We start from the raw sequence: 26,831 nt of genomic DNA, 5'->3' as shown, positions 1-26,831 counted from the left end.
TGAAAAGAAAAGTGTACAATCATTGCATTTATACCGGTGCTAACATATGGGGAAGAAACTTGGAGGTTAACAAAGAAGCTCGAGAACAAGTTAAGGACCGCACAGAGAGCGATGGAACGAAAAATGTTAGGTCAAACGTTAAGAGATAGGAAGAGAGTGGTGTGGATCAGAGAACAAACGGGGATAGCCGATATTCTGGTTGAAATTAAGCGGAAAAAGCGGAGCTGGGCAAGCCATGTAATGCGTAGGATGGATAACCGGTGGACCATTAGGGTTACATGAATGGATACCAAGAGAAGGGAAGCGCAGTCGAGGACGGCAGAAAACTAGGTGGAGTGATGAAGTTAGGAAATTCGCAGGCGCAAGTTGTAATCAGCTAGCGCAAGACAGGGGTAATTGGAGATCGCCGGGAAAGGCCTTCTTCATGCAGTATACATAAATATAGGCTGATGATGATGATGATGATGATGATGATGATGATGATGATGATGATGATGATGATGATGATGATGATGATATTCCGCACCAAACGTTAAAAGACCACTCATATTGGTGGCGGGATCATCCTAGCCATTGGGGATTTTGTTCACTCCAATAGTGTGCGTTGCGGATATTTACCTGGCAATTTCGGGAACAGTTCGCATCGTCAGTCCAGAGTACCTTGGTGACAAAGTCAGAATCCTGAGCCTCCTGAATCAAAATCCAATTCGCAAAGTCGAGTCTCTTTTGGAGGTCCCTTGACTCCAGGCATTGATGCAACTGCAGATGATAGGGGTGCAGTCCAGCTGCTTTCAAAGTCCTTCACGCAGTTCAGTTGGACCGAGCTGTGCGCTGCCGCTATGCGTGTGGATTAGCCGCCACGAAAGACAAAACGTTGGAGCGCATCTCATCATTTATGACTGAAGTTCTCTGCCTCTTTCTTGTGAAGCTGCCGGTCTGCTTCAGCGACACGTAGTTGTTGAGTATTGTCATCGGGCTCGGTCGCGTAGCCGGGCGCCAGCTTCGAAATATTCTTGCAGCCTGGCGTCTGTGTCCGCCTGCAGCTCCTAGGGCAAGGATCATGTCTGCTTTTTTCCTCGTTGGAAAAAGGCATCACGAAATTGCTCGCGCTTTAACAGCCGACGCACGATAGTACGTTTATCGCTGTCTGGAACCACCACCACGTCCGTTAGTCGCGTTACGCAGCGCAAGCGATAACGGTTGCTAGCTTAAATCGAACAGTCGACGCTTGCGTCGCTGCCCTGTCGCTTTTTAAGCGGCAGCGCACCTATGATTGTTTGTACGTGGAACGCTTTGGAGCAGTACAATCATGACGCGCAAGCGGGCGTGTCACGTGGTGTGTTTTTTTTTTTTTTTTTTTTTTTTTTTTTTTTTTGGGGGGGGGGGGGGGGGTATTTCGCGGGCATCCGCAGTAAGCTGAAAAACACTAATACTTAATAGATATAAAGACAAACTCTTTATGCGGACGTTTTGCAAACCGCTCTGCAACTTTCTAATTGGAATTTTTTTCTTAGCTTCGTTGCTTCAGAAGTTAGGTACATAATTTTGACTAATTATCTAATTAAGCAAAATACAAAAAAATAGCGTGACCCACTACATACAAAAGTGAGCAACATGCATTTGGTTGCGTCGTCTTAGAGTGCATCGGCATATTTTTTAACTCTTGCTAAAGTTAGCTGAAACAGCCTGTATATATATATATATATATATATATATATATATATATATATATATATATATATATATAGTGTGTGTGTGTGTGTGTGTGTGTGTGTGTGTGTGTGTGTGTGTGTGTGTGTGTGTGTGTGTGTGTGTGTGTGTGTGTGTGTGTGTGTGTGTGTGTGTGTGTGTGTGTGTGTGATTAGGAGTAGGATAGGAATACGCAATGTTTCATTCGATATTAAATGCCCGACGTGTTCTTCCGAATATTCGTATTCCATTAGATTCCGAAATCCTGCCATTATGACTTTCCAACCTCGAACGCACACTCTAGGTATACTTCTCTACAGCGCAGGGGCCGACTGTCTCGTATCTAAGGACGCCCGTATTACACGAATCACGGTCAAGCGATAAATTCTTAAATTTTCTCGGTCGAATTCTGCCACGTCGCGTTCTCGTTCTTCAAGATTGATTGATTAATTGATCAATCGATTGATTGGCTGATTGATTGGTTGATTGATTGGCTGATTGATTGGTCAGTCGATTGATTGGCTGATTGATTGCCGTCGGCTATGAGAGACGCCGTAGCGGGGGGCTCCGGATTAATTTTGGTCACCTGGAGTTCTTTAACGTGCCGTTGGTGTTGTGTTAGGTGTTGTGTTAGGCGTTGTGTTAGGCGTTGTGTTAACGCGACAATATTTGCATTGCATCCGACGCGCGGACTAGCCAGACTGTGATGCGTGCAAAGTACGTGAGATACGAATGCTTTTTGCTTCTCCCCAGTATGGCTTTCAACGTCATGCATTGATATTTTCGTTAGCGCCATTTGCCAACAGCCCGTTCAGATTAAAAAAAGAATGTAATTGGGCCATCGACCGGACATATCAATGAAACGAGCCTTATCAAGGCTCTCATAGAATATTTAGTTAACACAGACCTTGATTCAAGGCTGTGAACAGGTCCTTGGAACACGAACGTGTGTAAAATCGCATCCTACTGCCTGTCTTCATCCTTACTCCTCATTTTCCTATTCTTTCTTCAGTTTCCCCCTGTGCACAGTAGCACACTTAAGAACTATGTGCGTTTTCTTAGTATATTCTCCTCTATCTCTCTATATCCCTCAATAAAGCTTCCCTTCACACTGGTACCAGTATTGGTGTTGGATCTAAATAATTCTTTTGTAATTACGTGCGGCCTGAAGAACAATCAACAGGCGTAATCTTCCAATGCAGCTTAGCAGCAGCGTCGAGGTACAAAATAAATACGTGCTGTTTTTTGCGAATAAACTTGAACCGGTTCGAACCGGTTCGGACCGGTTTGAACCATTAGTCTTTTGATCCGGAGTTGAACCGGAACTGAACCGTTTTCAGTGAACCGAAACAAAAACCGGAACGGAATGAAAAAAAGTTTCGTTTCGACACTCGATCTGGAAGTGAGTGCGAGTGACTCATCTGAATATGGAAGCCGAATGGCTGGCCAGGGTTGGTGATGCGTGTGTTACTTTGCCTTGTCGAATAAAAAGACTACATTTCCTGCGCGTGAGCTCAGATTAAAAGTGCCAGCAGTTCCATCTGTTGTTTTTGTTACGAGTGTTTCCGCTATTGCACGTGTTTAGTGACGCACGAGGCAGCAGGTATAAGTGAGGCGTGGTACCGAGAAATAAAAATTGTTTTTGGAAGCTAGCGCCGTGCCTGTGTGTTCACGTGCTCTGCTCGTGTCGTCGTCTTGCTTGTACTAGACTATACAGTACTCATATATTGTATACGCAGTACACCACATATGCGCACTGTAATACTATATAGCACTTCAAGATCGCACAGCAAGAAGCACGCATTTCGACACCAATGCCAAATTATTTAGGGAATCCTAATTTGTCCGTAATATCGAGAAATTCGTAATATCGACTTTTTTTTTAATCGAGGTTCCACAGTACTAGGATACCGACATCGCTTTATAATAGTGGTGAAAACAGCTGTTCTTTCTTCAAAAAACTGTTCGAATACTATTTGATTCGATTCACTTAGGGCCCTACTCGATTCGATCTCAAAAATGACTATTCACAAACACCTCCTGTTTAAATATCGCTGCTTCCCCGCTGAAGAACGCAGTAACGCGTGGCAGTGAGCGAGCAGTACCCCTAGGGACATCTGTGGGCGGCGTGCGAACGTCAAAAGTGGAGCACGCCGCTGTAGCGGGGAGATGGCGCGGTCTTATCGGGAACACTGCATTAGGAGAGTTTTCCGTCGCCGCGGCGACTTAGAGGTACGTGTTTTAGCACGTGTTGTACACACGGTCCAACGCGTGCTAAACACACGTGCTAAAGCTGGGATGCGAGTACGTGAATTTTGACATCACGTCGAGGCATCACATCGCCCAACGTGCGCGCAGCGGAACGGCGTGTTTCGCACAGCTGTGTCGAGTACTATCGGTGTTCGTAAGACGGGCGAAAAAAAACTTTTTTGGAGTGTTGATTCCTTCACTGGGCAAAGGACAGTGGTATCTGACTTACCGCTGAATATTTGTTGGGGATCTAGGTGATAGTTAAGAACGATGATGTCAGATATAACAAGCAATATTGTATCTCGCGTTACACGCAGATGTGAGTGACTTGCTCTTGCATGCGTATCAGCGCTCGTTTATTACTTCGCTTGTTTGCTCTATTAATGTGTGCCAATTTCGCCCCCCCCCCCCCTTTTTTTTTTCTTGAAGTGGGAACGTGGCAACTCTGTTCCTGACGCCTGGGGTCGCAGTTACTTGCAGTTTACTCCTGAAATAGTTTATGACCGTCTTTATAGTCCTCCTTCCACGTGCACTCAATGCTCACTATCTCCCATTTTCCCTCTTATTACTCCCTCTTTCCCTTACCCCCAGTGTAGGGTAGCAAACCGGACGCTCGTCCGGTTGACCTCTCTGACTTTCCTCTTCTTGCGTTCTGTCTCTCTTTTCGTTTGTTGTGAACTTTATAACTTTGACGAAAAATGGCCGGAACGTCGATACTCGCGCCGCTGTTACCATTATTTTTATCTACAGTTCTTCATTGGTAGAGCGTCGGTTGGATACCTTGGTGGGGCGCGCGGAGAATGTTATTTTGTAAAATTTTGATTTGTTGAAATAAAGGCCCGCATCCACCACACTGTACTGGTAAGTATTTCAACACCGGACAAAGTACAACCGAATCAACCGCGAAAGTAAGCCTAGAACTCTTCTAGACAAACGGCTGTTCATTCTGCAGAATACAAGAGCGCGTATATTGCCTCGAAGCAGGAAGGCGTGCACGTGTTTACCAGACTATATATATATATATATATATATATATATATATATATATATATATATATATTATAAGGGTGTTTATTAGGCGGCACTTAAAGCAGTGCAGGAGCGACAGTCCAAAAAGCGCAGCACGGACTCTCAGCACGAGCGGCGCTATAGAGAGCCGAAGAAGACGACCCACTAAAAGGCGCTGGAGCGGACGACCCAATTCAGAGTTCCAACGCTTCGCTACAATTACCCCGGGTGTGAAAAGGGAGCCGCCCGGCGACTTAACAGGTTGTCACCATGAGTGGGTCATGGTATATCTTGAGGCGCTCCACATTGACGATGTCGCGCCCTCGACGGCGCATGTCCGAAGATGGTTCAACGGGTTCGATAAGGTAACTGACTGGAGACGTGCGCTCGACGACACGGTAGGGGCCTTCGCATTTGGGCAGTAGTTTCGAAGAGAGTCCAGTTGCGGTGGTAGGGACTGAGAGCCAGACGAGCGTCCCAGGGGAAAACGTGGGCGCAGAAGTGGTGCTGTCACCGCGGATGCTCTTCTGCCGCTCTTGTTCATTTGCAGTAAAGGTCCGGGCAAGGTCGCGACACTCTTCAGCATGTCTGGCTGTGGCAGATATAGGCGTATACTCAGACGTGTCTGGCCTGTAGGGAAGGATCGTGTCGATCGTGTGCGACGGGTGGCGGCCGTACAATAAGAAGAACGGTGAGAAGCCAGTAGTACTCTGAGGGGCGGTATTGTAGGCGTAGGTGACGAAGGGCAGAATGGCATCCCAATTTGTGTGGTCGGCGGCGATGTACATTGAGAGCATGTCGCCGAGCGTGCGGTTAAATCGCTCTGTGAGACCATTTGTCTGTGGGTGGTAAGCAGTAGTTTTGCGGTGAACGACGTGACACTCTTTGAGAATGGCTTCGACGACTTCCGACAAGAAGACACGGTCTCGATCGCTGAGTAGCTCCTGGGGTGGACCGTGACGTAGTATGAATCAATGGAGCAGGAAGGAGGCCACATCTCGTGCTGTAGCCGCTGGAAGGGCGGCTGTTTCGGCGTATCGCGTACCCTCACAACCTCGGAGGGTACAGCACTCTTCACCAATTTATAAGGGTGTTTATTAGGCGGCAATTAAAGCAGCGCAAGAGCGACAGTCCAAAAAGCGCAGCACGGACTCTCAGCACGAGCGGTGCTCGAGAGCCGAAGAAGACGACCCACTAGAAGGCGCTGGAGCGGACGACCCACTTCAGAGTTCCAACGCGTCGCTACAATATATATATATATATATATATATATATATGGAAATGTGCACGCGGGGGACGAGGATGCATCTCGCATCATTAAACTCGAAACGCCACACACACACGCACTAAACACAAAACAAACACTGGCGCACACAGACTTACACGCATACACACGCAGATACATAACATGCATACACACGTGCAGACACGCCGGAGTGCGCCGCACACATGCAAAGCGGAAGAAACAAACACGCGGCGTACGTGAACAGAAAGCGTAAGTTTTGCATTGACCTCCGCCATGAGGGTCACAGCGATCCCCTCGTTCTCCAGATATGGCTGGTCGGTTTAACTATATAACGTCGTCTCGCGCGCATTCCTCACGCGGGATATTCTTGTTACACAAGGAGGAAATTCGCGCGGGACGGCGTTGCTGAGAGGCGACCGGCTGTACCGTCTTCAAGGTGAACGGGCCGTCGACCAGCCATAGATTGCGGCGACGGACGGAATAAGTACACAGCGCAAAGTTACCAGAGGGAGCCTCGCTATAATGCATCGAATAAGGACAAGTACTGCATATACCCCCTCCCCCCCCCCCCCCCCCTCTCCACTGCATGGGCATTCCAGACGGGACATACCGATTCCTCCGCTGTGTACTTCAAGGAAAATAAGCGGCCCAAAACAGACGCGGACGTACGCACTAAACACAAACCTTGTTGAAGTATGACAAACCAATTCGCTCAAAACCAACATTATCCCCTGTGTATGCTCCGTGCAAAGAGACAGGAGACATTGGACACTTTTTGTGGTCGTGCCCAAGCTAACGCTCTATACTTAACAACTTACTTAAAAAAGAGAGGCCTCCCACATGCGTGTCTTCAGCACCTTGTGTTTCCGGAAGGATCTGCTGTAGTCCGCAAGGAAGGCTCACGCCTTCTCCTCACATTTCTACGAGACACTGAACTGTTCGACAGATCGTAATAGTAACAATAAAAGAGTGACATAAAAGAGACGATCAGGCGGAGCAATTGCCGGCCTCGATCGCCAGCCTAAACCCGCCTATAGCAACAATAGGTCATTACACGGCGCAGCAACGTCTCCTATACGTATAAAGACCGGAGCTCATTTACCCCGTATAAAGTAAAACACCGCCTACAATAAACGCCCGCGTTCACTCTTAAAGGAATACTAAATAGCAACACTGAATCATTTTATAAGGTAATCTTTGAAAGATATATTTTAATTTAGTGTGCGGGATAGCTTGTGGAAATTGTGAAAAACAATTTTCACGTCCCATATTTACAAAAAGCTTTTACGCTAGAATTGTTCGTAAGAGAAATTTCCAGTCGATCTTGATGTTGTACATATTATTAGCCAAGGCGGCTAGCCAATGGAAAATAGCACTTACGAACAGAAAGCTTTGTAAATTTCGCCGAATTTTTTTTTCTCTTCTTTCTTTAGCGTCGCGCCAGACCTCGCGACACCGGTACGTCAGCCCGACGTTATGGATTTCTAAGTATTTACTCCTATTTGGGTCGTTTTAGCGCAGAAAAAAAATGTTCTCGAAACTTGATGGGGCTGAGCTTCCGGGCCGTATTCGCAATAAAAGCTTTTAAGTTAGAGTCGTTCGTAAGAAGAAAATTCCAGCCGAAACCTGATGCTGGACGTATTATTCACGAAGACGCTCTACCATTTGAGCTATACGGTGACGGCTGCCCACCCATCCACTTTCCTTGGTTAATTGTTGATGTGTAAAAGATCTGGCCGGGCATGGGAGTGTTCGCCAGCGCCACTCTTGGCGATAGATGCGAAGTAGAAGTCACAAATGTTGGAGGCTTGCACGCGTAGTGCGTAAGATGTGCTTTCGACTGCCACCTGCGACAAGTTGTCCTTTCGTCCACTTTCGTTTCGCTTTTCCTCACTATTTCCGCGTTCTAATTAAGACCGCACTTAATTTTCCCTATGCTTTCCTTGGCTTCATTGACTGTTGGCCTCTTGTATGATTGTAACTCACTTGAGCGGCGTTACAGGATAACATTACACAACAACCTGGTGCTCAATCTCGGTAGCCTATGGTCATTAAAGCTTGTCTTGAAGGCAGGCACACAGCCAGACGTTGAAGCGAAGTCTCGCAACTCGTGTATCGCTTTCGTAACTTTGCCTGGCCATGCGATTAACCGTACACTACTTCAGCGAAAAGCGCGCCCTCTGGACATGTCTTTACTAGCCGTGATTGGGGCAGGTGAGGCGAACTATAGGGATTGCTTTTCCTGACTGGTTAAGTAGAGATTAATAACAGGTTGAGGCGGCCTCCATTTACGCGGAAGAGAATGCTTGTGTATCGGCTCTCTTCGGCGTAACGTGTGGCAAGTTGTGTCGGAAATTTGCGCGTAGATGTTCGGTGTATTGGATCCCGTGACCTCTGATTTATTTATTATTAGCTGAAGGTCACTTGTCCTTTTTTTTTTGAGTCCGTGGCGTTAGTGATACCGCCACGTTTTCGTTTTGTTTGTTTGTTTGTTTCATTGGTCATTACTTACACGAGTGTACTGCGATGCGCCTTTCCTTAAGGTGTCTCTCGTCTAGTACTTCCGCGTTGCGCAGCTTACATTTCGTTGTTCTTGAAGAAACCATTAATTGCACAATTTTTGTATACGTAATTCACTGGCAGAAAAAGAAAAAAAAAACGAATGGGAGCAAGAACTTTGAGTTTTCCAGAGATCATCAGGAGAGTCGGATTTGACTTCCGCTTTTCGTTAATTGATTTTTGGTCCCCGAATATACAGTCGTAACAAGTACTCGCCTTGTAGCTGTTTCCCATTGATAAAAAAAAAGAGCCTGCTTAATTTCTCAACGAAATACTGCACTAAGTCAACGGTTAAGGCGAAGTTAATGGCTATGGCGAAGGTTCTATAGACATTCCGCATGGTATGGCGTAAAGCGGTTTATAACCTCAACCACATTGCAACCCTGTTGATTGATGAAAGGCTTTCTCCACCTTGCGGGATTCCTCAGAATTTATTTGCCAAACCCTGTTGATTCTGACTTTTTTGAAGGCCGTCGCAGCGGACTTATTTATTAAAGGGGCCTGTTATGGTCTTGTGTTCATGTCCAGGCATTTCGTGCATTGCCCCTTCGGCTATCCGTCGAACTTCATCACAATGCACCAGCGTAACTCACTAGGCAGCATTAAAAAAAATCGATTTTTCGAAAGGCCGCCGGAATATTATTACGTAATATTATCATCGTAATTATCATCATAATTATTATCATCGTAATCATCGTAATCATATTACCACACGTAACAATATCATCAACTTTCAGTTAGCAATGTCGAGAGTGTTGCACCCTCCCTAATAACATGCATACTTACGGCACTTAGTCGTGACTTCCCTGCTGGCGTCATGGCAGTGTTTCATAACAGAAAACACACACGCAACGGACACGGACGTAAAATAATACTTTATTTTTCGTAACAGCGACAACTGTCAGATCATCCTCGTTTCCGTAAGCAGAAAAATACAGAAACAGAACAACAGATACATGCCCAAGAGCTCATCACAAAGCTTCAATACGCCTTGAAGGTCTGATTTCCTGGCCGTAGAGATTAAAGGCGACGTGTGGAAAAGAAACAACACAGGTTCCACGAAACGGCAGTTTGAAAACGCCATTTCATGCTTTATTTGCCGCCAAGTGGTATAGACTTGTAATACTGTCATGAGCACGCGTGTTGACAGCCTTCGTGTCTTTGTTACCGTAACAGCATGTCTCTCCTTTCCACCACGCGAACAAGCTATAGAAATGGCACTCAGCACCCGTTTATTAGGGAACCAATAGTAGAGGTTGCCAGTGACACCTATGAAGTTCTCGAAGAATGTCCTAAGCATGTTCTTCTGTGTCTTAACAAATACAAAAAAAAAGAAGACCTCGCGAGAGCATGGAACGATGGCTACATACTGCCCCCAGCGCACTTGTGTCCAACCCGGGAGCGTGCACTCGCGCATCTAGTGAAATGCGCTGGGTCGAGACAATCTTCTTTCCTCCTCAGCAAGCGGTCCATTACTAACAAGCCACCACTGGTGGCACGGCCCTAATTTAAATTAAATTACGCTGTTTTACGTGCTAAAACCACCTTCTGATTATGAGGCACGCCGTAGTGGGGGACTCCGGATTAATTTGGAGCACCTGGGGTTCCTTAACGTGCACCTAAATCTAGGTACACGGGTGTTTTCTGCATTTCGCCCCCATCGAAATGCGGTCGCCGTGGCCGGGATTTGATCCCGCGACTTCGTTCTTAGCAACCCAACAACGTAACCACTAAGCAACCACGGCGGGTGGCACAGCCCTCTGTGCTTCCTTTTAAGGCAGGCTGTCTAAGAACGCGAAGTTACAAAAAGACGTTCGCCCAAGAAGATTGCCTGTGATTGAGCATGCAAAAATACTGCCGAGACAATTGCACATGTCTTGTTATAATGTCAGGGTATGCATCCAGAAGTAGATAAGTATGTCACCGAGAGAGTGGGAGAGAGAGATAGATAAATGAGATGTAAAATTCAGGGAGGTAAATTTGTGAAGAAGCTTCTGGTCTGCTACCCTGCACTGGTGGAAGGGTAAGGGGGAAAGAAAGAAGGAACACACAGCGGAGAAAAAAAGAACGCGAAAGAAAGAAAATAAAGAGGGGGTGGAGAACGCCCAGCAGTATAGTCTCTTTAATGGGCTACTCTAACGTAAGAACTTCAATAGCGCCTTTACCGACTTCTAATGTGAAGAAAATATGCTGGCACCCCAGCATTGCTTGATGCGAAAACAGCTATAGTATAGTCGAGACGGGCCAACACGGTCGCGAGTGTCTCTCCGTGTCTTCTATGGCGAGGCGAACGGCAAAGAGCATGCTCGATAGTTTAATTCGCAGCCGCAGTCGTCACACGTAGCATTGTTTTCCCTTCCTGTGCGGAAAGCGAATCATTTTGTGGAAGCGACACCAAGCCACAGTCGACAAAATACTATTGTATCGTATCTGTCTTCGACACCATCCTCCACTTGGACTAAAAATGCCATCAGTCTCTACGAAGCCCTAGGGATTAAAGACGGCAGTAATGGGGTGAAAATTGACTCGCTCAACATTAGCGAGAGACGTTTGAAAGATTAGTGGACATAAGTGGAGAAGAATCGGAGTGACGTCGAATCAAAACTGGTTCATGGCCTTGCGCTTATTATAGACAGGTGCTTATTATAGGCAGAAAGGAGTTGAAATTTAACATATCTATGACATTAAAGTTGAATAAAAACTTAGTGTTCTGGAAGGTAGTGGTACATGCCACCGCCACGTTTCAAGGGAGAATTGATGATGATTATTATCTCATCATCATCATCATCATTAGGGCAGCAGCTGCAGTGAGTGATGAGCCATACGCTACGCTAGGCGATATGACATGTCCCGGGCTTGCACCTTGGTGATTGCTCAGGCTCGCCTCCCGTTGAGCGGTACGCTGATAATGGGAACAGTAACATTCATTTGCGTAGCGAGAAGCATAAGCATGCTTCTGATGACACATGCACAAATACAGTTTACCTCGAATCAATAGCCTACAGCAAACAGTGCAAGTTCCCTTCTGGACACACTGCTACCGCGCTGTACACAGCTGCGCTGGGGGCTGTACATAGGATGTTCTATGACACACAGAATTCCTTCCTATACCTCATGCCTTCGCGCACAAATGCTGTCGGTACGCTTTGTCAACAGTGTTCACGACAACATGTGTATGTTCGCGTCTTACGACGCCAAACGTTGTCTATGCCTAAATGCGCCGCCGCAGTACCTCTAAGATAACGCGGAAAGTCTTGTAGCGATGTCTTGTTCACTCCTCATTCGAAGGCACGTCGTTCAGGCACAAAGATGCACTCATCTCACCGGTTGGCGCCAGCACGCACAACGCGAAAGAATCTTGGAAGCCACGAAAATCCAAAGAAAACCTTTGGCTATGGTCTTCACAGCTCCTTATGCAGAGGCGGATGGGTGGACAAATGGCGGCTACGGGGGCCTCGTTTTCACGCATCTTGATACACGTGGTCCCTTTACACCTAGTCTCAGTGGTTAAGGTCTGGGGCTGCAGCACCTGTGGCTCTCCCTTAACCCAGCCTTAGACGCGGGCACATATGAGAAATCACGCGGCACGGTCACAGTCTGCCACAGGGCCACGTTGTCTTCAAAGAGGTGAGCAGCGCTTTCAAAGCCGGCAAAGATGTCGCTCACGGGCAAAAGTATACAGTCCTGCGTTCTCACAGTGCACTGCTATTTAAACCCGTCGAGAGAGGTGGGTTGTGGAACCGCATGTCTTTTGCACAAAAAATCAAGGTCACAGGCTCGGTTTTAGTCCTGAGAGCGCGTTTGGCGCAGTCCTGTCTGCCTGCGGCGGTCGGGTAAGTTCCCGGCGCTTACGGGTAAGCAGACCCCGGAATGTAGAGCGGGTTCCTGACGTGATGAGACGGCCCGGCACCGTTCCTGTTCGACTGATGCACGATGGTGACGGCTCGGCCTCCGCGAACGTAGCAACACTCGGGTATCGCCGAGCCGCTGTCCTTGTGGTGGTGCTGGAAGGTGGTGAAGGCGGACGCCGACGAATCCGAGTAGCTGAGCGGCTTGTGGCCGTAGCCGCCCCGCTTGTGCAGAGCCCTGAGGTATGGAGCGAAGATGCCCACGAGAATCAGAAACCCCGTGGCGATGAGCGCGAAGCTGAGCGCCGCTATCTGATGCTCTCCGGGTCCCAACAGCAGGAACGCCGTGTGTCCCGCAGCCAAGATCGGCACCGCCAGGAGACTGGTGCACAGCAGGCTTCTGGCGTCGCGTCGCTGGTAGGAGCAGTTGCGCGTCCGGAAGGCCATCAGCACGGCGAGGGCCAGCACCACGCACGGATAGGCCTGGTGCAGCAAGAACCGGGTCTGGTTCAGCCGGCACGAGCGAGGCGGAGAGAGCATCCAGGCCTGTGCCTCGAGCGCCATCTGGACAGCTACGAGGAAGCATATGGTGAGCAGCTGGTTGAGACCGCTGGCGCGGCCCCCGAGTCCGGCGCTCTGCATGGCGTTCAGGTGCATTCCCTTGAGAAGCAGCGCGCCGAACGCGAACGCGTAGCTGGTGTGATGTGCCAACTGCTGGATGGCGCACAGGCGAGGCCTAGGCCGGAAGGTAAACAGAAGCGCCGACAAGAAGAGGCTGACGACCGAGAGGAGCAGCAGGAGTGACGTCAGTTGGTGGCCCTTGCGCACTACGCCCTCGCAGAGCTTCATCAGGAGGAAGACGGCGACGTAAGCACTGAGAAGGATCCCGATCCCGGACATGATGACGATGGCGAGCGTCCAGGGCTTCGCCATCCATATGGTGTAGGGCTTCGGCTTGGTCAGTCGGACGGCTCCGGGAGCCGTGGACGCCTTCTCGGCGAGCGCTCCGTAGTCCTCGTCCGAGGCCGTCTGCGAGAGCGTCGGCGAGCTGGTGGTGTCGTCGCCCAGCGGCTGAGGCTCGCCCTCGTTCTGGATCTCCAGGTTGCTGGCGCGCAGGTTAGACGAGCGCTGCCTGGTGGACGGCTTGACGCTCGTCTTGCCGGCTTCCATGGCGGATCCTCGTATAAAGGGGCCTCGGGTGGGTACTAGGACGTCGTCTACTTCGAGGCCAGTATCGTCCGTGTAGCCGGATATCTACAGCAAGACGGCGATAGATCAAAACCATTAGTCACAAAAATAAAGGCGGTAAGCAAACGCAAAGAAACTAACGTAAGCAGGTTCAAGTTGGCTACATTAAGATTGTTGATTGAGGCAGAAGTGAAAGGGATGGGATGGGTAGGCAAGCTTCTCATCATACTGACGGCGTCGATAAAGTGTTACTCAACACTAGTTCCCAAATGGGATTGGTTTAGCTACGTACAGCCAGGAAGAACTGAACTTGACCTCTAGCATCCAAATGACCGAATAAATAGCTCCAAGGCTGATCATACTTGGTGTAGATGCTCGCAAAGATCACCTACGTACAAGAAAAACAGAATGCAAATATTTTCCTTGATCATGCGCTCTTAGAATGTTCGCGACTTCATTGTATGCTATAATTTCCACATGTGGAGTGGCAAGTTGCAAAACAAAGATTTTGCTCTCGCTCAGTTTGCGCTGGAAGCCACCAGAGCGACTTTCTTCTCCGTTATCCTATTTTCTCGCAGCCATTTTCACGAGCGGTCACAGATCCAGACGCCGGATAAAGCAAGCGCCAGGACTGATACGAGCGGGACCTGAGCCATGGTAAGCCTGCTTGAATTGATTATAGCCAAGCAAAAGCAATCTGGCGCTTTCACTCGAAGTCTCGGTTAAAGCGGGGGCTTTCGCGGTACTCTTTGGCAGCCATTTCGCGACAAGGTTTTGAGCTGCTGTTCCAGCAGCAACAAAGGGAGAGGGCTAACTAGCGACGACAGCCCACCGGGTGAAGAAGCTACGGTTCCACACATGCAAGCTGAAGAGTGAAGAGATCGTTTTTGCAAACACTGCAGTTCTTACCTGCAGCACTTCGCCGCTGGTGGACACAGCCTTGACGGCGTACTTGAGCGTGGCGATGTGCCTCTCGTGCGAGAACTTGAGCGGCGTGTCGCTGAGCGAAGCGACACCGGCGCCGGCCATGCTGAAGTTGAGCGAGTCGAGCGCTTCGAGCACGGACGCACTGAGTCCCTGGCGGCCGCCGAAAAGGCAGTCAGTGCCGCGGCCGCACTGTACCCGCTGCACGGCGCGAAGGGCGGCGCCCATGGCCCACACGGCCCGGATGACGGCCACCGCGTCCGCGCTGTCGCTCATCTCGTCGTCCCAGCGCTGGACCACGTCGTTCCTGCAGGGAAAGAACGTCTTCTGTGATGTCTTGCGACCTTCTTAGCGCACTTTGTAGTTGTGCGAGCGCCTACGACACTGTAGTACTGTCCATGCACGTCTCTATACCCCGCCCTCTCTCTCCATTCTGTCTCTTCCCCTTCTCCCTTCCCTCAATATAGGGTAGCCTCTTGACTGGCTAACATCCCCGCCTTCCTTATATCCGCCCTTTTTCTCTCTCTCTCTTCTAGTTGCATTCTAACGCTACAGCTCTTCGAACTATGCACATGCGTCTTTAGCGCCGACCGCCACTACCTTCTACTCGTATATACGAACTGGGTTAAGCTTAACTTATTGTTTTTGCAACCGCAGTGGGAAAGTGCCTCAAGACAAAGAACACGCAAAATGAATTTAGGATATGCAGACAAATCGCAACAGCTAGTCTTTCTATGCTGTGCACTCCTGCTTCGTCTAGTCGGTGTCAGTTTTTCTTTGGTGTGCGTGCGTGCGTGCGTCCGTACGTATGTGCCAGTGTAGCAACCATATGAAGCGAAAAGACAAGGAAGCCAAGGAAAGTGTAGGGGGAATTTCCTGCTTTCTTTAATTGAAATGTAGAATTAATTATGAATGAGGGCTAAATTTGCGATAAGCTTCATGTTTTAAACAAAATAAAAGAGAAATGAAAGTGCACGGAAATACTGTCGCCGGTGGGAACCGATTTGGCGCATTGGCCAGTTTCTCTGCTATGACGTTCACAGTGACGTGCGTTGTGACGCCTGCGATTGAAAGGATGTTCCACATCCGCCACTGCGGTCGGTGAATGGCGCTGGCAAAAACTGCCAGGGCTAGGCTTATAACATATGTGCTCAAATACCAACAAATGCGGCCGGTGGATGGTGGTACAGCCGCCACCGTAACTCAAATAGTAGAGCACCGCACGCGTTATGCAGATGTTCTGTGTTCGGCTCTAAACAAAACTCCTCAGCAGTCTGTGTAAAATGTAGCCGTCGGACACATCAGTGAGCCCAAACTGTAAAGTTCAGGTTTCCAAGGCAACAAGAATGACATTCATGGCATCTTTTGATGGTCGCAGTGATCCTACGAATCCGAGTGGGCCGATTCCGGAGGCACTCTGGGAAGTAGGAGAGAGATAAATTGTGGAGAGGAAGAGGCGCTATTTTCTGCAGCCCTTTAGGGAGCACGGCTAAGCGCCAAAGAATGAGGTATATAAATATCTTGCTCTTTGTGACTTGCCCCACTGAGCTCGTTTACAAGATTCCGCTAAGCTGCGGTAAAGTTTACATTGGCCAAACGGGTCCTCATATTAACGAACGACTCAGGGAGCAATCATCGTCTTTGAAGGCTGCAGCGGGTGGTATGCACCTACCTGCGCACATTAAAGATTGCGATCGCACTCCGCTTTTTGACAATGCAACGATTGTCGGCAAGTCTAATGACAGACTGATGAGGGAAATCATTGAGGCTAGCCAGATAAACGCGAAATACCGTTAGTAGCGCTTATGGATAAAGGAATAGGTTATCTTATTAGGTGTTAGGCTTTTGGAACTTTCGCATGCGAATCTGTATGAACCTTGCATCTTCCTTCTGACTGCGTACGCGCGCCCCCTCCGCCTTCTTAAAAACTATGCCATAAACTTTAGTTGTAAGAGCGCCTGTCCTAGCTGTCCTCATCGTTTCCTCCCATCCTTATTCCGCACAACGACATAACATGATGCACCAACTGGCTCAGCAGTCAACGATTCTTGGATATCTTGCATTTTGCGCCAACCGAACAGCCTGCTGCTACTCGGAGCAGTGAGAGGGAAGGAAACGATAGCTGAGGGGGAACATCCGCTAGCGCGGCCAGCGCCGCCGCCGGCTGCATTTAGATGGGAAACATGACAGCGTACGTAGATAAGCGCAACGTAGATAAGCGCAATCATAGGAACGGGCGTGGTCACGTGACCGAAAACTGACCAGATTTCTCGGCTACTCCTACGTCGATACCGGGAGCGTTTCTCGGCGCTCTGATCCAGGAGTGCGATCGCGCAACCGCTGGTGTCGGGCGATCGGAAAGGATCATCCGAATGTAGCCAGAGCGCCCCTTTTCGACCATCCGAACCAGATGGGCCTTTCGGGAGCGTTCGAGAGTGCGCGAAAACAACCAGCCGAAGGTGCCATTAGTAAGAGTATGCGAGACACCTGTCTCACAGACTGTAACTATTACATGTCCCGCTGTGTGTATGCCAGTACTTGTGTGCGAGTCACCAAGGGCGATTATGGCCTTTCCTACGGTAACAGTTGTCAATGTTGTTGCGTAAATAGCTTTGAGAGTACGCGGTGGTTCACACTTAGGGACAATTCATTAGCATTCAAGCAATGCAGCAGCTTGCAAGAATTGACTGGCGGGCTCTTTGGTTCATGACCACAGAAAAGCAGCGCTAGAAGACGGGGCACGTTGACACTGTGCTCACTAACAACTGTGCAAAGGTCAATTGTGACACGCGCAGGCATTGAGTGTGCACGGTTAAGCGCAAGAACCGATTTGTAGAATATGTGCGCAGGACGTAGTGTATTCTTGGCCTTTGACGTGCGGAAAATGACGTGTCGGCCAGTCAGGCAGATGTGTTAACGATAGATGGAGAGAGCACAAGGATAACAGGGGAAAGCCTGCAATCTGTGGAAATCTCGGCTTGCATTGTCCCTAGTGCAAATGACCTACGTTTTCTGAGTGTGAAGCGTTACACAAGCACCCTGATTAGTTTATCAACACCCTGATAAGATAAATAATTGATGCTTTCGAGATTGATCGCTCCAAAGGTGACTGTGGCAGCATTCCTTCTCTGAAACGTGACCAGGAAAGAAATTGCTTCTCTTGCTAGGGCATTGTGATGAGAATGGCTCGTGTGCCACCCTTTTTCTTTCTTGGTTTTGGTAATGCTGTTTCGTCTCTGTAAAAAAAGGCGCATCATGGTAATAAGCGCTTACATTTGTTAGAGCAGTGTCGGTGTGCTCCTTCCTATCTTGTCCCATCTTCTAGCGCTGCTCTTCTGCGCAGCTGCTTCGTTTTGGAACGCCAAGCACAATATAATATTTCGCTACAGTACAGCAACGTATGCGTAAGGCGCGACGTGACTACCCATCGTGGTGTTCACCCAATCGGAAGACTCCGTGCTCGTTCGTGCTCGTTGTACGCGTGTTCTCCGAGTGTGAATGTCTCCCCCTTTCTGAAGAGTAAGCAGGCGTCTTGCCCCTTCCGGTGGCACTTGACAGCCTGCTCCTCGCTTACCCTTTCCTCTCAAGTGTATATATCTTTTCAAAAGAAATAATCATAATAATAGATGTCCTCCGACATGCCACCTCACGGGCGTTTTTCTTTCTTTTTTTCTTTTTTGCATTTAGCCCCCATCGACATGCGGCCGCCGTGGCCGAGATTTGATCTCACGACCTCGTGGTTAGCAGTGTAACGGCAACGCCACTAAGCAACAACGGAAACCTTCTAACTCCAGTACTGTAAGCGAGGCCGTTTTTCATTAAAGCCGGCATGTCGTCTCTCCGGTGTGCGTGCAGCAATCTGTCTATACGTGGGTGTGACCATCGTGGTACCTGGAGTAAGTCTTGCGCAGCTCCTGCAGTAGCGGCGCCGACCCGTCCCTGTCCATCAGATCGCGCAGGTAGTCGCCGTACTCGGACGGGCGCTGCGCGTCGTCCGGAGCCGCGAAGAGCACGTGACGCAGGCGCCGCAGCTTCTGCGGAGACAGGAGCCCGGGCAGCGAGGCCGTCACGTCTCCGGGCGTCACCAGGACCCAGGAGAAGGCGGCGTCGGGATCAGGCTCGTAGCTCACCAGGAACGCCTTGGCCTCAGCGGGGGTCACGAACAGTGCAGCCGCGCGGCAGCCACTCTGTCGGTCGCCATTTGGAAAGATGAGCGCGGCAATGATAAGTTCCTCTTTTATCAACCATGGTGTCAAACCGAACCGGAACGTGAACTGAAATGGTGTGAGAGCGCAGCTCTTAGGCACCCGTTTCTGCGTCGAGCGTCGGTGTGCCTCGTCGTCCCTCTGCGTAACCGAGCGAACGAGCACAACAAAGGATGAAAGAGCGAACGCGGAGCGCAGCAGGGGATGAAAGACGGCGACAATGATAAGTTCCTCTTTTACCGACCAGGGTGTCAAACCGAACCGGAACGTGAACTGAAAATGTTTTAAGAGCGCAGCTCTTAGGCGCACGTTCTTGCGTTGAGCGTCGGCGTGCCTCGGCATCGTCCCTCTGAGTGAACGAGCACAGCGAAGGATGAAAGAGCGAACGCGGAGCGCAGCGGGGGATGAAAGACGGGGAGAGCGAATAGAACGCGAGGAGGAAAGCGGAGGAGGAGAGTGGAGCGGCAGCGGAACCATGAGGCGGAAAGCAGAGGAGGGCATGGCGAACTCTTGAGACGAAAAGCATAGCGAAGCGCAAGATGGGCTCTGGGGCGACGACCGCTACGAGATTGCGCCAGAGCTGCGCGCCGTCGTCTGTTCACCGATGGCATGCGGCGAGCGCATCCACCGATACCACATATAATGGAAACAAAGCGCTGCATGAGCGGAGGTCTGTCTGCGGCGGCTGCTGTGAATCGCGACCATGCGTGACCCACGCGCTGCCTCTCGCGATCTCCCGATTAGCGAGGCAGTCGCGCCACACTTCGCTCCGTTTGTGGTGTGCCGCATGAGACAGATTGTCCGCGAAATATATATCGCGAAATGAAAACACGTATAGAGCTGCGCTCAAATTTCGCATTAGGGAGTATCGTAATCGTCAGTGAATTTTTGCGCTCACAGACACGGACCATCTCGCACAAATCGCCACTCTGACTGTACCGAAAGCCGTACGTGAGCCAGGGTTTTGGCCCCAAACGTTATAACGGCACAATTTTTAGTAGACAAAGTATTGTTACCTACCGACTCACATTTAAGGGAGCCTTAATTCTTTAGCACGTTTTATTTTTCTTCTGCTTTTGTTTTCAGGAAAATAGCGCCGAGAAAGATATCAAGTGATAGTGTTACAATTATAGTGAATCCTGTTATGCCTTGCCTTGTCAAGATTAATTTTTAGCTTATATGTCGTTCACACTATGATCGATATAAGGTAAGTGGCGTTACATGCAGCAGATTAGAGCGCTGACGTCAGGCTTCATTGAATATAGTTGGAAGTCCTACTTACAGCCTAATAACAGCCTTGCGCTTTTCTTATTTGATCTGGGATCAACGTGGAGACCCGGATGACGCGCTTCTATAAAAAAATTGGCGCGAACCTCTCCCCCCCCTCTCTCCTTTTTTTCTCCAACCCTCACGAGCACACTGGAGGTCAGAGGGCCACAGTTTCATATACGCTGATCTAGCTTATCAGGCATGCTGCGGGAGTTATCTGTATGGCATCTTCAATTCGCATTTTTGAAGCGTACTCACTGAGAAGGCACGTATGGAAAAAGGCATAGAGTTTCTCATCATACACTAGAGGAAAATCTGTGGCTGCAGTCATTCCGCTGCAACAAGAATTCAGGATAGTACATGGATGTTTCTGTCATTTGACATGGCTTCCTTAATAAACCATCGCAGCTTCTCTGAATTATATTTGTAGTTACACTATGTTGCTAGGCTCGCACTGTTTCTTTAAAGCTGTCAAGTGCTTAACATTCGCACTTAATTCACTTAATTCACTTTATCACACTATTTCCAGTGCACAAATTAATCTCGACTCTTTCCAGTATGCCTGTCGTGAAGCTTAGATGTCTTCTATTTTCCTTCGAAATCTGAACCATTGCTTTTTGTTCGTAATGTTCCGACACAGGAAACCAGTTTAATGGTTAAATTAGGCACTATGAATGAGGCTTATCATCGCCACGTGAAGCAGATTTACGATCGCAAGTCAGCTTCAAGACGGACGTTCGAAGTTACAAGGACGAAATTTACAGAGATACATATGCTGCCCGTCTGAATAGCCATACAGTGGCGTCGCGTGCAGACACCCTTGCCACATTTGCCCCTAGTGTTATTAATATAAAACTATGCAGAATAGTGATCCACAGTGGCCGGGTAAGGGAAGCTTCGACCTGGCAAACGTTCCGACAATCATCCTTGTCTTCGTCTAGGCGTCTAGGTCCTGACGAAGACACACAAACTTGCCTTGTATTCGTCTATACCCTGACAAAGACATCCTGTCTTCATAAGGGCCTAGACGAAGACACGCTGATTGTCAGAACATTGGCTGCAGCTTGAAGCTTCCCTTGTCCGTCGACTGTCGATCACTTGGCCTATCCGTCCTCATGTAAACCTCTGTCATGTTTGGATTTCTACGCAAGAAAAGGCGGACACACAAAGCGCTTTGTGTGTTCTTCCTTTCCTGCACTTGCGTCTTTTTTTATGTTTCTGCTTCGTAAGTGCGATTAGGAGCTGATCGGTAGGCCCGTTGCTCCAGCCAAATGATGGCCTCTCTCTCTACTGGCTCATTACCTCGACGAGCTGCGTCGTGGAGCCCAGCGCCTCTTGCACCTGTTGGTAGGAGAAGCCCCCGGGAGCGTCGGCGCTCATGATGTCGATGGCCATGTCGCGGGCCACGCGCAGGAAAGACCGCGACAGCTGGCGGGGCCTGTCCTCCGCCGTTGACATCACGGCCACGTACGACCAGCCCAGCCGGCGCAGCGTGCTCGCCAAGGCCTGCGACGCGCGAGGAAAATCAGAAGTGGTGTTGGATCTTCGCGCAGACTCTCGAACTCGTTCGCACCTCTGAAATGCACGGGGTTTCCTTCAAAGCAGATGGGGACGAACGCGACAACAGGTGAAAACGACCTCTCAAACGGCAGCAACAGCATTTAATTTTTTTTTTTTTTTTCTGTGACGAGCAGTCCGCATACGCACATTAGACTTGTTTACTTGAAATGTATTTATATACACTAGATAAGACGCAGCAGGAAAGAAAATGTCGCACAGGTAGTTCTAATGTTTGACTTTTTTTTTATCACTTGTTTTCTTTCTCTTTTCATTGACATTTAATTTTCATATGTATCGAATTGCAAGTGTTAAAGCCGGTTTTGGTGATTGCTGCGAAAAAGTATGAGTTCAGGCGAAGTGCCCATATGGGCTGGTCGACGTCTTGATAAATACCGCTGCTGCCGGTTACAACGCTTGATGCCGTTCCACAAACCGCACAAAACTAGCACGCCATTGATGACGAACCCGGTTTTATCAGAGATTGGTCCATCTGCGAAATCATCCGCTATAGCTTGTCTGTTGCATTTGGCCGCGGTTCATTCTTTATCCGCAAGTTGCTTTGATCCGTCGGCGTCTACTTCTCGGACCTGTGCACGACAAAATTATGTAAACTATCCATTTTTTTAAAAATTTCTCCAATTCTGCTAATCTTCTAACAAAACCCTAATATACTCTAGGAACAATAGCTCGCTTACCCGCCTTTCAGCGTAGTTATCTGCGTCTTAGTCGGTCACAAGATTGCTGATTCATGTTGCCAGCACAATATAAACTGGGCACACTAAGAGAACATCCAGGCACCGCAAGCGTTGGACTACAAGTGAAATTTACGTAAGCTACACAAGCAACAACCATCAAACGCAACATTATTACCGAGCATGCGTGCTACAACTTGTCCCACCAGCAAGGGAAGTGGCGGGAAAAGGCGGCCCTCCCAGTTTTTGTTCTCAACTCCTGGACAATCTGTCATGCATGTGTCCGATTGTCAATGGCGCGACTTATAGTAAGCCTTTCTGTTCGTGTAAAACAGGAAGGTTCTGTGTATATATAACTGAAGTGGTTTGCAAGATTCCACCCTCGTGTGGCCGATGCAATATTGGTCATACCGAAAGTACCTAAATGGTAGGCTGAAAGAGCACCGCTCGGTAGTAGCAGGGCCAGGACGTCTTGATGATCAGTGTCAAAATTGTCAGTGCAACCCGCTTTTTGATCGCGCTCGTGTCTCACGTAGGTTTAAATCATAGCCTAACAGATTGGTCTTTGAGTCATTTACCATCAAAAAAGAAGGTCATAACTGCATTAGCACCGCTTCTGTTGGCATCACAAAGAAATAAATTGGGTATTTCAGTCAGAGAATAAGTGGCACGTATTTGCGGTGGTAATGTGTTTTATGGTTCTTGCTCGAAGCCAAAGTCTAAAGTACTGTCGCCGTGATCGTCGTGTTAGGCCCTCGATCCACCTTAACTCTTTCATTTCCCGTTGCGTGAGCCTCGACGTCTGATGCGTTAGCAAGAGCCTTGTGGTTTAGCATAAACGAATAAACTTTTGCCAACTACTGTATTCCGCGGACGGACGAAGTGACAAGCAGTAGATTGAACGCCAGGAGTCACTACGCTTCCAGACTGCTTTCGAGGAACGCCCCAGTGACGCGGGCGAAGCTTCAAGTTGCTCGGTGGGGCTGACTGTTCACGACCACACAGCAGCGACCGATAGTTGCGAGCGCGAGTGAAAACAGTCACACAGTCACTCCATGCATATATTGTGTGGTTCCAGCTAGAGCTGTGCCGTAGTAACCGTTTAATGTCGATATACGCTGAAGCGAACTGGGCTTGTTGGTAAGACATCCTTGAGAGTTGCTGCTCAGCGCCTTCAGCACACACACCAACCAAGAGAAGAGGAAGACAAATAAAGAGCTGCGCTAGCGCGTTGTTCGTTGTTTGCCTTCCCAGTCGGTTCGCTGCTAAATTACTTCCGGTTTGGAACGGCCGATACACCAACGTGCCAGCGTTGTCGATGCCAGTAGTCGGTCGAGCGCCTGGCATATCTCTGCCCTCGTTACGATGACCAGACGCTCTCTCTACAAACCGCGTTAATTCTTAAGAGTCCGTGGTTTACCGCTCACGAATACCATTTTATAACTATTTCCCTGTGTCCCACAATAGTCTTCTTATTTTGCCGTCCACGTGCACTATTTTTCAACATTGCTGCTTTTAATTCCTGGCAAAGGAAGCTTTCTAGCTCTGCCCGGACACCTGTGGTATGATGGACATCTTTCGCTCGCTCAGCGACAGCTACGGAGCTTCTCGTGCAGTTGCACGACAAGGCGGTGCGGAATAGTGCTCGTGATAAAAAATGCTCACCACTGGCGTTATAAGCACCCAGAAGATACGATGTTGTCTTGTGTCTGAGGAAACGTAAAAGCTGTTTCGCTGAGTTCCACGGGGAGTTCAGGGAGGCAGTCAAGCATGCTGGTCACACGTACTGACCACCGCGAATCTCATTAGTTTCTATCGAATAAGCTCATTTTCTTTATTCAACGGTGTTTGCTAAGTCTCTCTTGCCATTTTCTCGCTTCAGTAATGCGCATCTTTCTCGTGGAAACAAGCTTCTTTGAATGACCGAGTTAAACCAACTTGAAGTGCATTTTCGGAGACGAGGATTCTCTTGGCCTATATGACCACGTCCGTCGCTGGCACTGAAAGCTGTTCACGCGCAACTGCAGTTTTCGAAGTGCAGCAGGCCCAGTTGCCCTCTCTGTAGTCGTGCTTAAAGCCCCTCCATCAGCTTACGCTTCTATGGATGGGCATTAGTCGTAGTGTTCATCCTCTCGCTCTCGTTGTTCACCATAATCTAACACAACCTACCGAAAATACTCTTTTACCAGGTTTAGAGTGTTCGTCTGGTTTACCTTCTTACCTTTTCTCTTCCTCTCTCTCTCCGCTTTGTCCGCGTGTGCTTAAAAAGAAGTGCAAAGGACGCACAAAATCGCCGATTCTGTCCGTAAACGCAGCATGACGTAGTCCATCGGCACCGATCCGCGCGGGGCTCGATTCGGTGCAACTCATCCACGTCACGATGGATTCGTGGCATGAGTCAGCAATTTGTTCCGGAAGCCGAGTGCGCGGTGAGGCTCAGTACACGCGGGGCTTATTGCGTTACGCTCAAGCCACTCGCGTGTTCGTTCACCGTGCGTTTTTAATAGCGTTACGCTATAGCGTTTAATGCCGTCGTGTCGAGCTGCCACTGGCACCGACGCGCTGTCGCGAAGGGACAACGCGCTTTTCGTTGTACGCGTTTTGTGTGACTGTCCTCGATACAGTGCGCACATACACCATAACTCGCGACTTCGCCATAGCTCGCATTGATGACAGACCATTTTCAGAACAAATCATTTTACCGACCTCATCATAAGCCGTCGCAGCAGAGGGCTTCGAAAGCATCGTTACTGTTTTTAAGGACAACATACCTCCACAAGGGACTTTAGCACTGACTATAGTCGAGTGCAACTTAAGAAGGCAGGAGAGGCCCCGCCGCCCAGATGACCGAAGCGTGGCAGCCGATTGCCTCCGCGACTAAAGAAATATTCCCGCATGGCCCGACTCGGCCCAGTTCGAAGCGCGGGCTGCCATGTTCTCCGTCGGCGGGGTCGGGTCACCGGCCGTCTGGCGCATGACGCCAGTCTGGAGTGCGCGCCCATAGGCGGAGGCTCGTGTGCATCCGCCTTTGAGGGGAAAATTCCACTGCCTTCTAATGTTGTACCCGACTATAGTGTTACTATAGTCATTTGCTGTGGCTGTTGTGATTACTAGTCAATGTTTAGTCGTTTGCTGTGATTGCGTGCGGTGATCGTAAGACTGTGATAGTGTGCATGTGCTCTCTCTCTCTCTCTCTCTCTCTCTCTCTCTCTCTCTCTAATTTATTCTTATATTTCTACCTCCGCCGTCTCTCAGTGCAGGGTAGCAAACCGTATTTTCGTTCTGGATGTGCCTCCTTGCCTTTTTTTCTATCTTTCGTCACATTCATTATCTAAAGGAAGTGATGGAGGAAGCGTGGTCCACATTCCCGGTGATTGTGTGTTGTGTTGGCGTGGCCGTTGCAGTATTTGTGCTTTGATGGGAGGGGGGGTCTTGTACCAGTATCTATACGAAATAGCTCTCGGCCGGTGTTAACAAGGTACTCCGAAACCCAACTCTGCCTGCCCCCACCGCCGAGTGGCTGACTCATGCCACATCCACCTGGTACGAACAGTGTACGTACCTGGCCGCTAACATCGAATCGGCAACGATGCGAGCGACCAGCGAGCTTCTTGAATTAGGTTAAGTTATGTTAAGTTAGTTACTTAGGTTAGGTTAGGCTCTTAGTGACTATGGTGTTGGGCTGCTAAGCACATGGTCGCGGGATCAAACCCCGGCCACGGCGGCCGCATTTCGATGGCGGCGAAATGCAGAAAACACCCGTGTACTTAGATTTAGGTCTGTGCACGCTAAAGAACCCCGGGTGGTCCAAATTAATCCGGGGTCCCCCACTACGGCGTGCTTCATAATCAGATAATGGTTTTGGCGCGTAAAACGCCATAATTAAATTTAAGGTTAGTTAGGGTTAGGTTAGGTTAGGTTAGTTAAACATTACTGTAACCATGATTATTCAATAAGGTTATCTCTCTCATTAACCGATCGAGACCAACCCTTGCGAGCGAAGTGGCCGCCGGCGCGGTGCTGTAGAGGTTGCGCAACCTGCGGACGCTCTCGGCTGGAACGTCCTGGGCGGCCACCGCGGGTATGGAGAAGGAGGCGAGCGTCTTGGCCGCCGTCTCGACGGCGTCCACTTCGCCCTGCAGGATGGCACCTGCGTTCGACGCGGATGGGAAACGTCATATAGAGCAAGTTATATCACTCACTCACGCGCACGCACGCAGCAGCTTGCAATAGAGAGCTTTAGATTAGGGGACGCTATACGGCTTGCGTCCGGAAAAGAACTAGGGGCCACGATACTGCGCATGCGCAGTACTGGGGCCCCTAGTTATTGCGCACGTCAGCCGCTAGCGTCCCCTAATCTAAAGCTTTCTAATGATGCAACGGCGGCGTATAT

General features: G+C 49.2%; 1 protein-coding gene and 1 long non-coding RNA gene across 6 annotated transcripts in view; one reads left to right on the top strand and one right to left on the bottom strand.

Moving 5' to 3' along the window:
- The window catches only part of LOC125947594 (uncharacterized), a 144,788-nt gene that overhangs the window by 82,203 nt on the left and 35,754 nt on the right, over positions 1-26,831 (top strand). The window contains exon 5 of the long non-coding RNA XR_007468418.1: positions 14,367-14,445. This is a non-coding gene — a long non-coding RNA (uncharacterized LOC125947594). The remainder of the gene's footprint in view (positions 1-14,366; positions 14,446-26,831) is intronic.
- The window catches only part of LOC119460928 (uncharacterized), a 99,055-nt gene continuing 81,832 nt past the window's right edge, over positions 9,609-26,831 (bottom strand). For 3 of the 5 annotated variants that reach the window (XM_037722066.2, XM_049672696.1, XM_049672695.1), the window contains exons 4-8: positions 26,428-26,588; positions 21,489-21,692; positions 18,604-18,899; positions 14,698-15,019; positions 9,609-13,854 (exon numbers count right to left, since the gene is read on the bottom strand). In XM_037722066.2, the coding sequence (XP_037577994.1) occupies positions 12,601-13,854; positions 14,698-15,019; positions 18,604-18,899; positions 21,489-21,692; positions 26,428-26,588 (2,237 nt within the window). In that variant the 3' untranslated portion in view covers positions 9,609-12,600. The remainder of the gene's footprint in view (positions 13,855-14,697; positions 15,020-18,603; positions 18,900-21,488; positions 21,693-26,427; positions 26,589-26,831) is intronic. The other 2 variants (XM_049672693.1, XM_049672694.1) reach the window with 2 other exon arrangements.

This window comes from Dermacentor silvarum, chromosome 8 (assembly GCF_013339745.2).
Source record: "Dermacentor silvarum isolate Dsil-2018 chromosome 8, BIME_Dsil_1.4, whole genome shotgun sequence".
Taxonomy (NCBI): domain Eukaryota; kingdom Metazoa; phylum Arthropoda; class Arachnida; order Ixodida; family Ixodidae; genus Dermacentor; species Dermacentor silvarum.
Note: the sequence above shows the minus strand (reverse complement) of the source record. Positions and strands in the feature narration are given on the sequence as shown.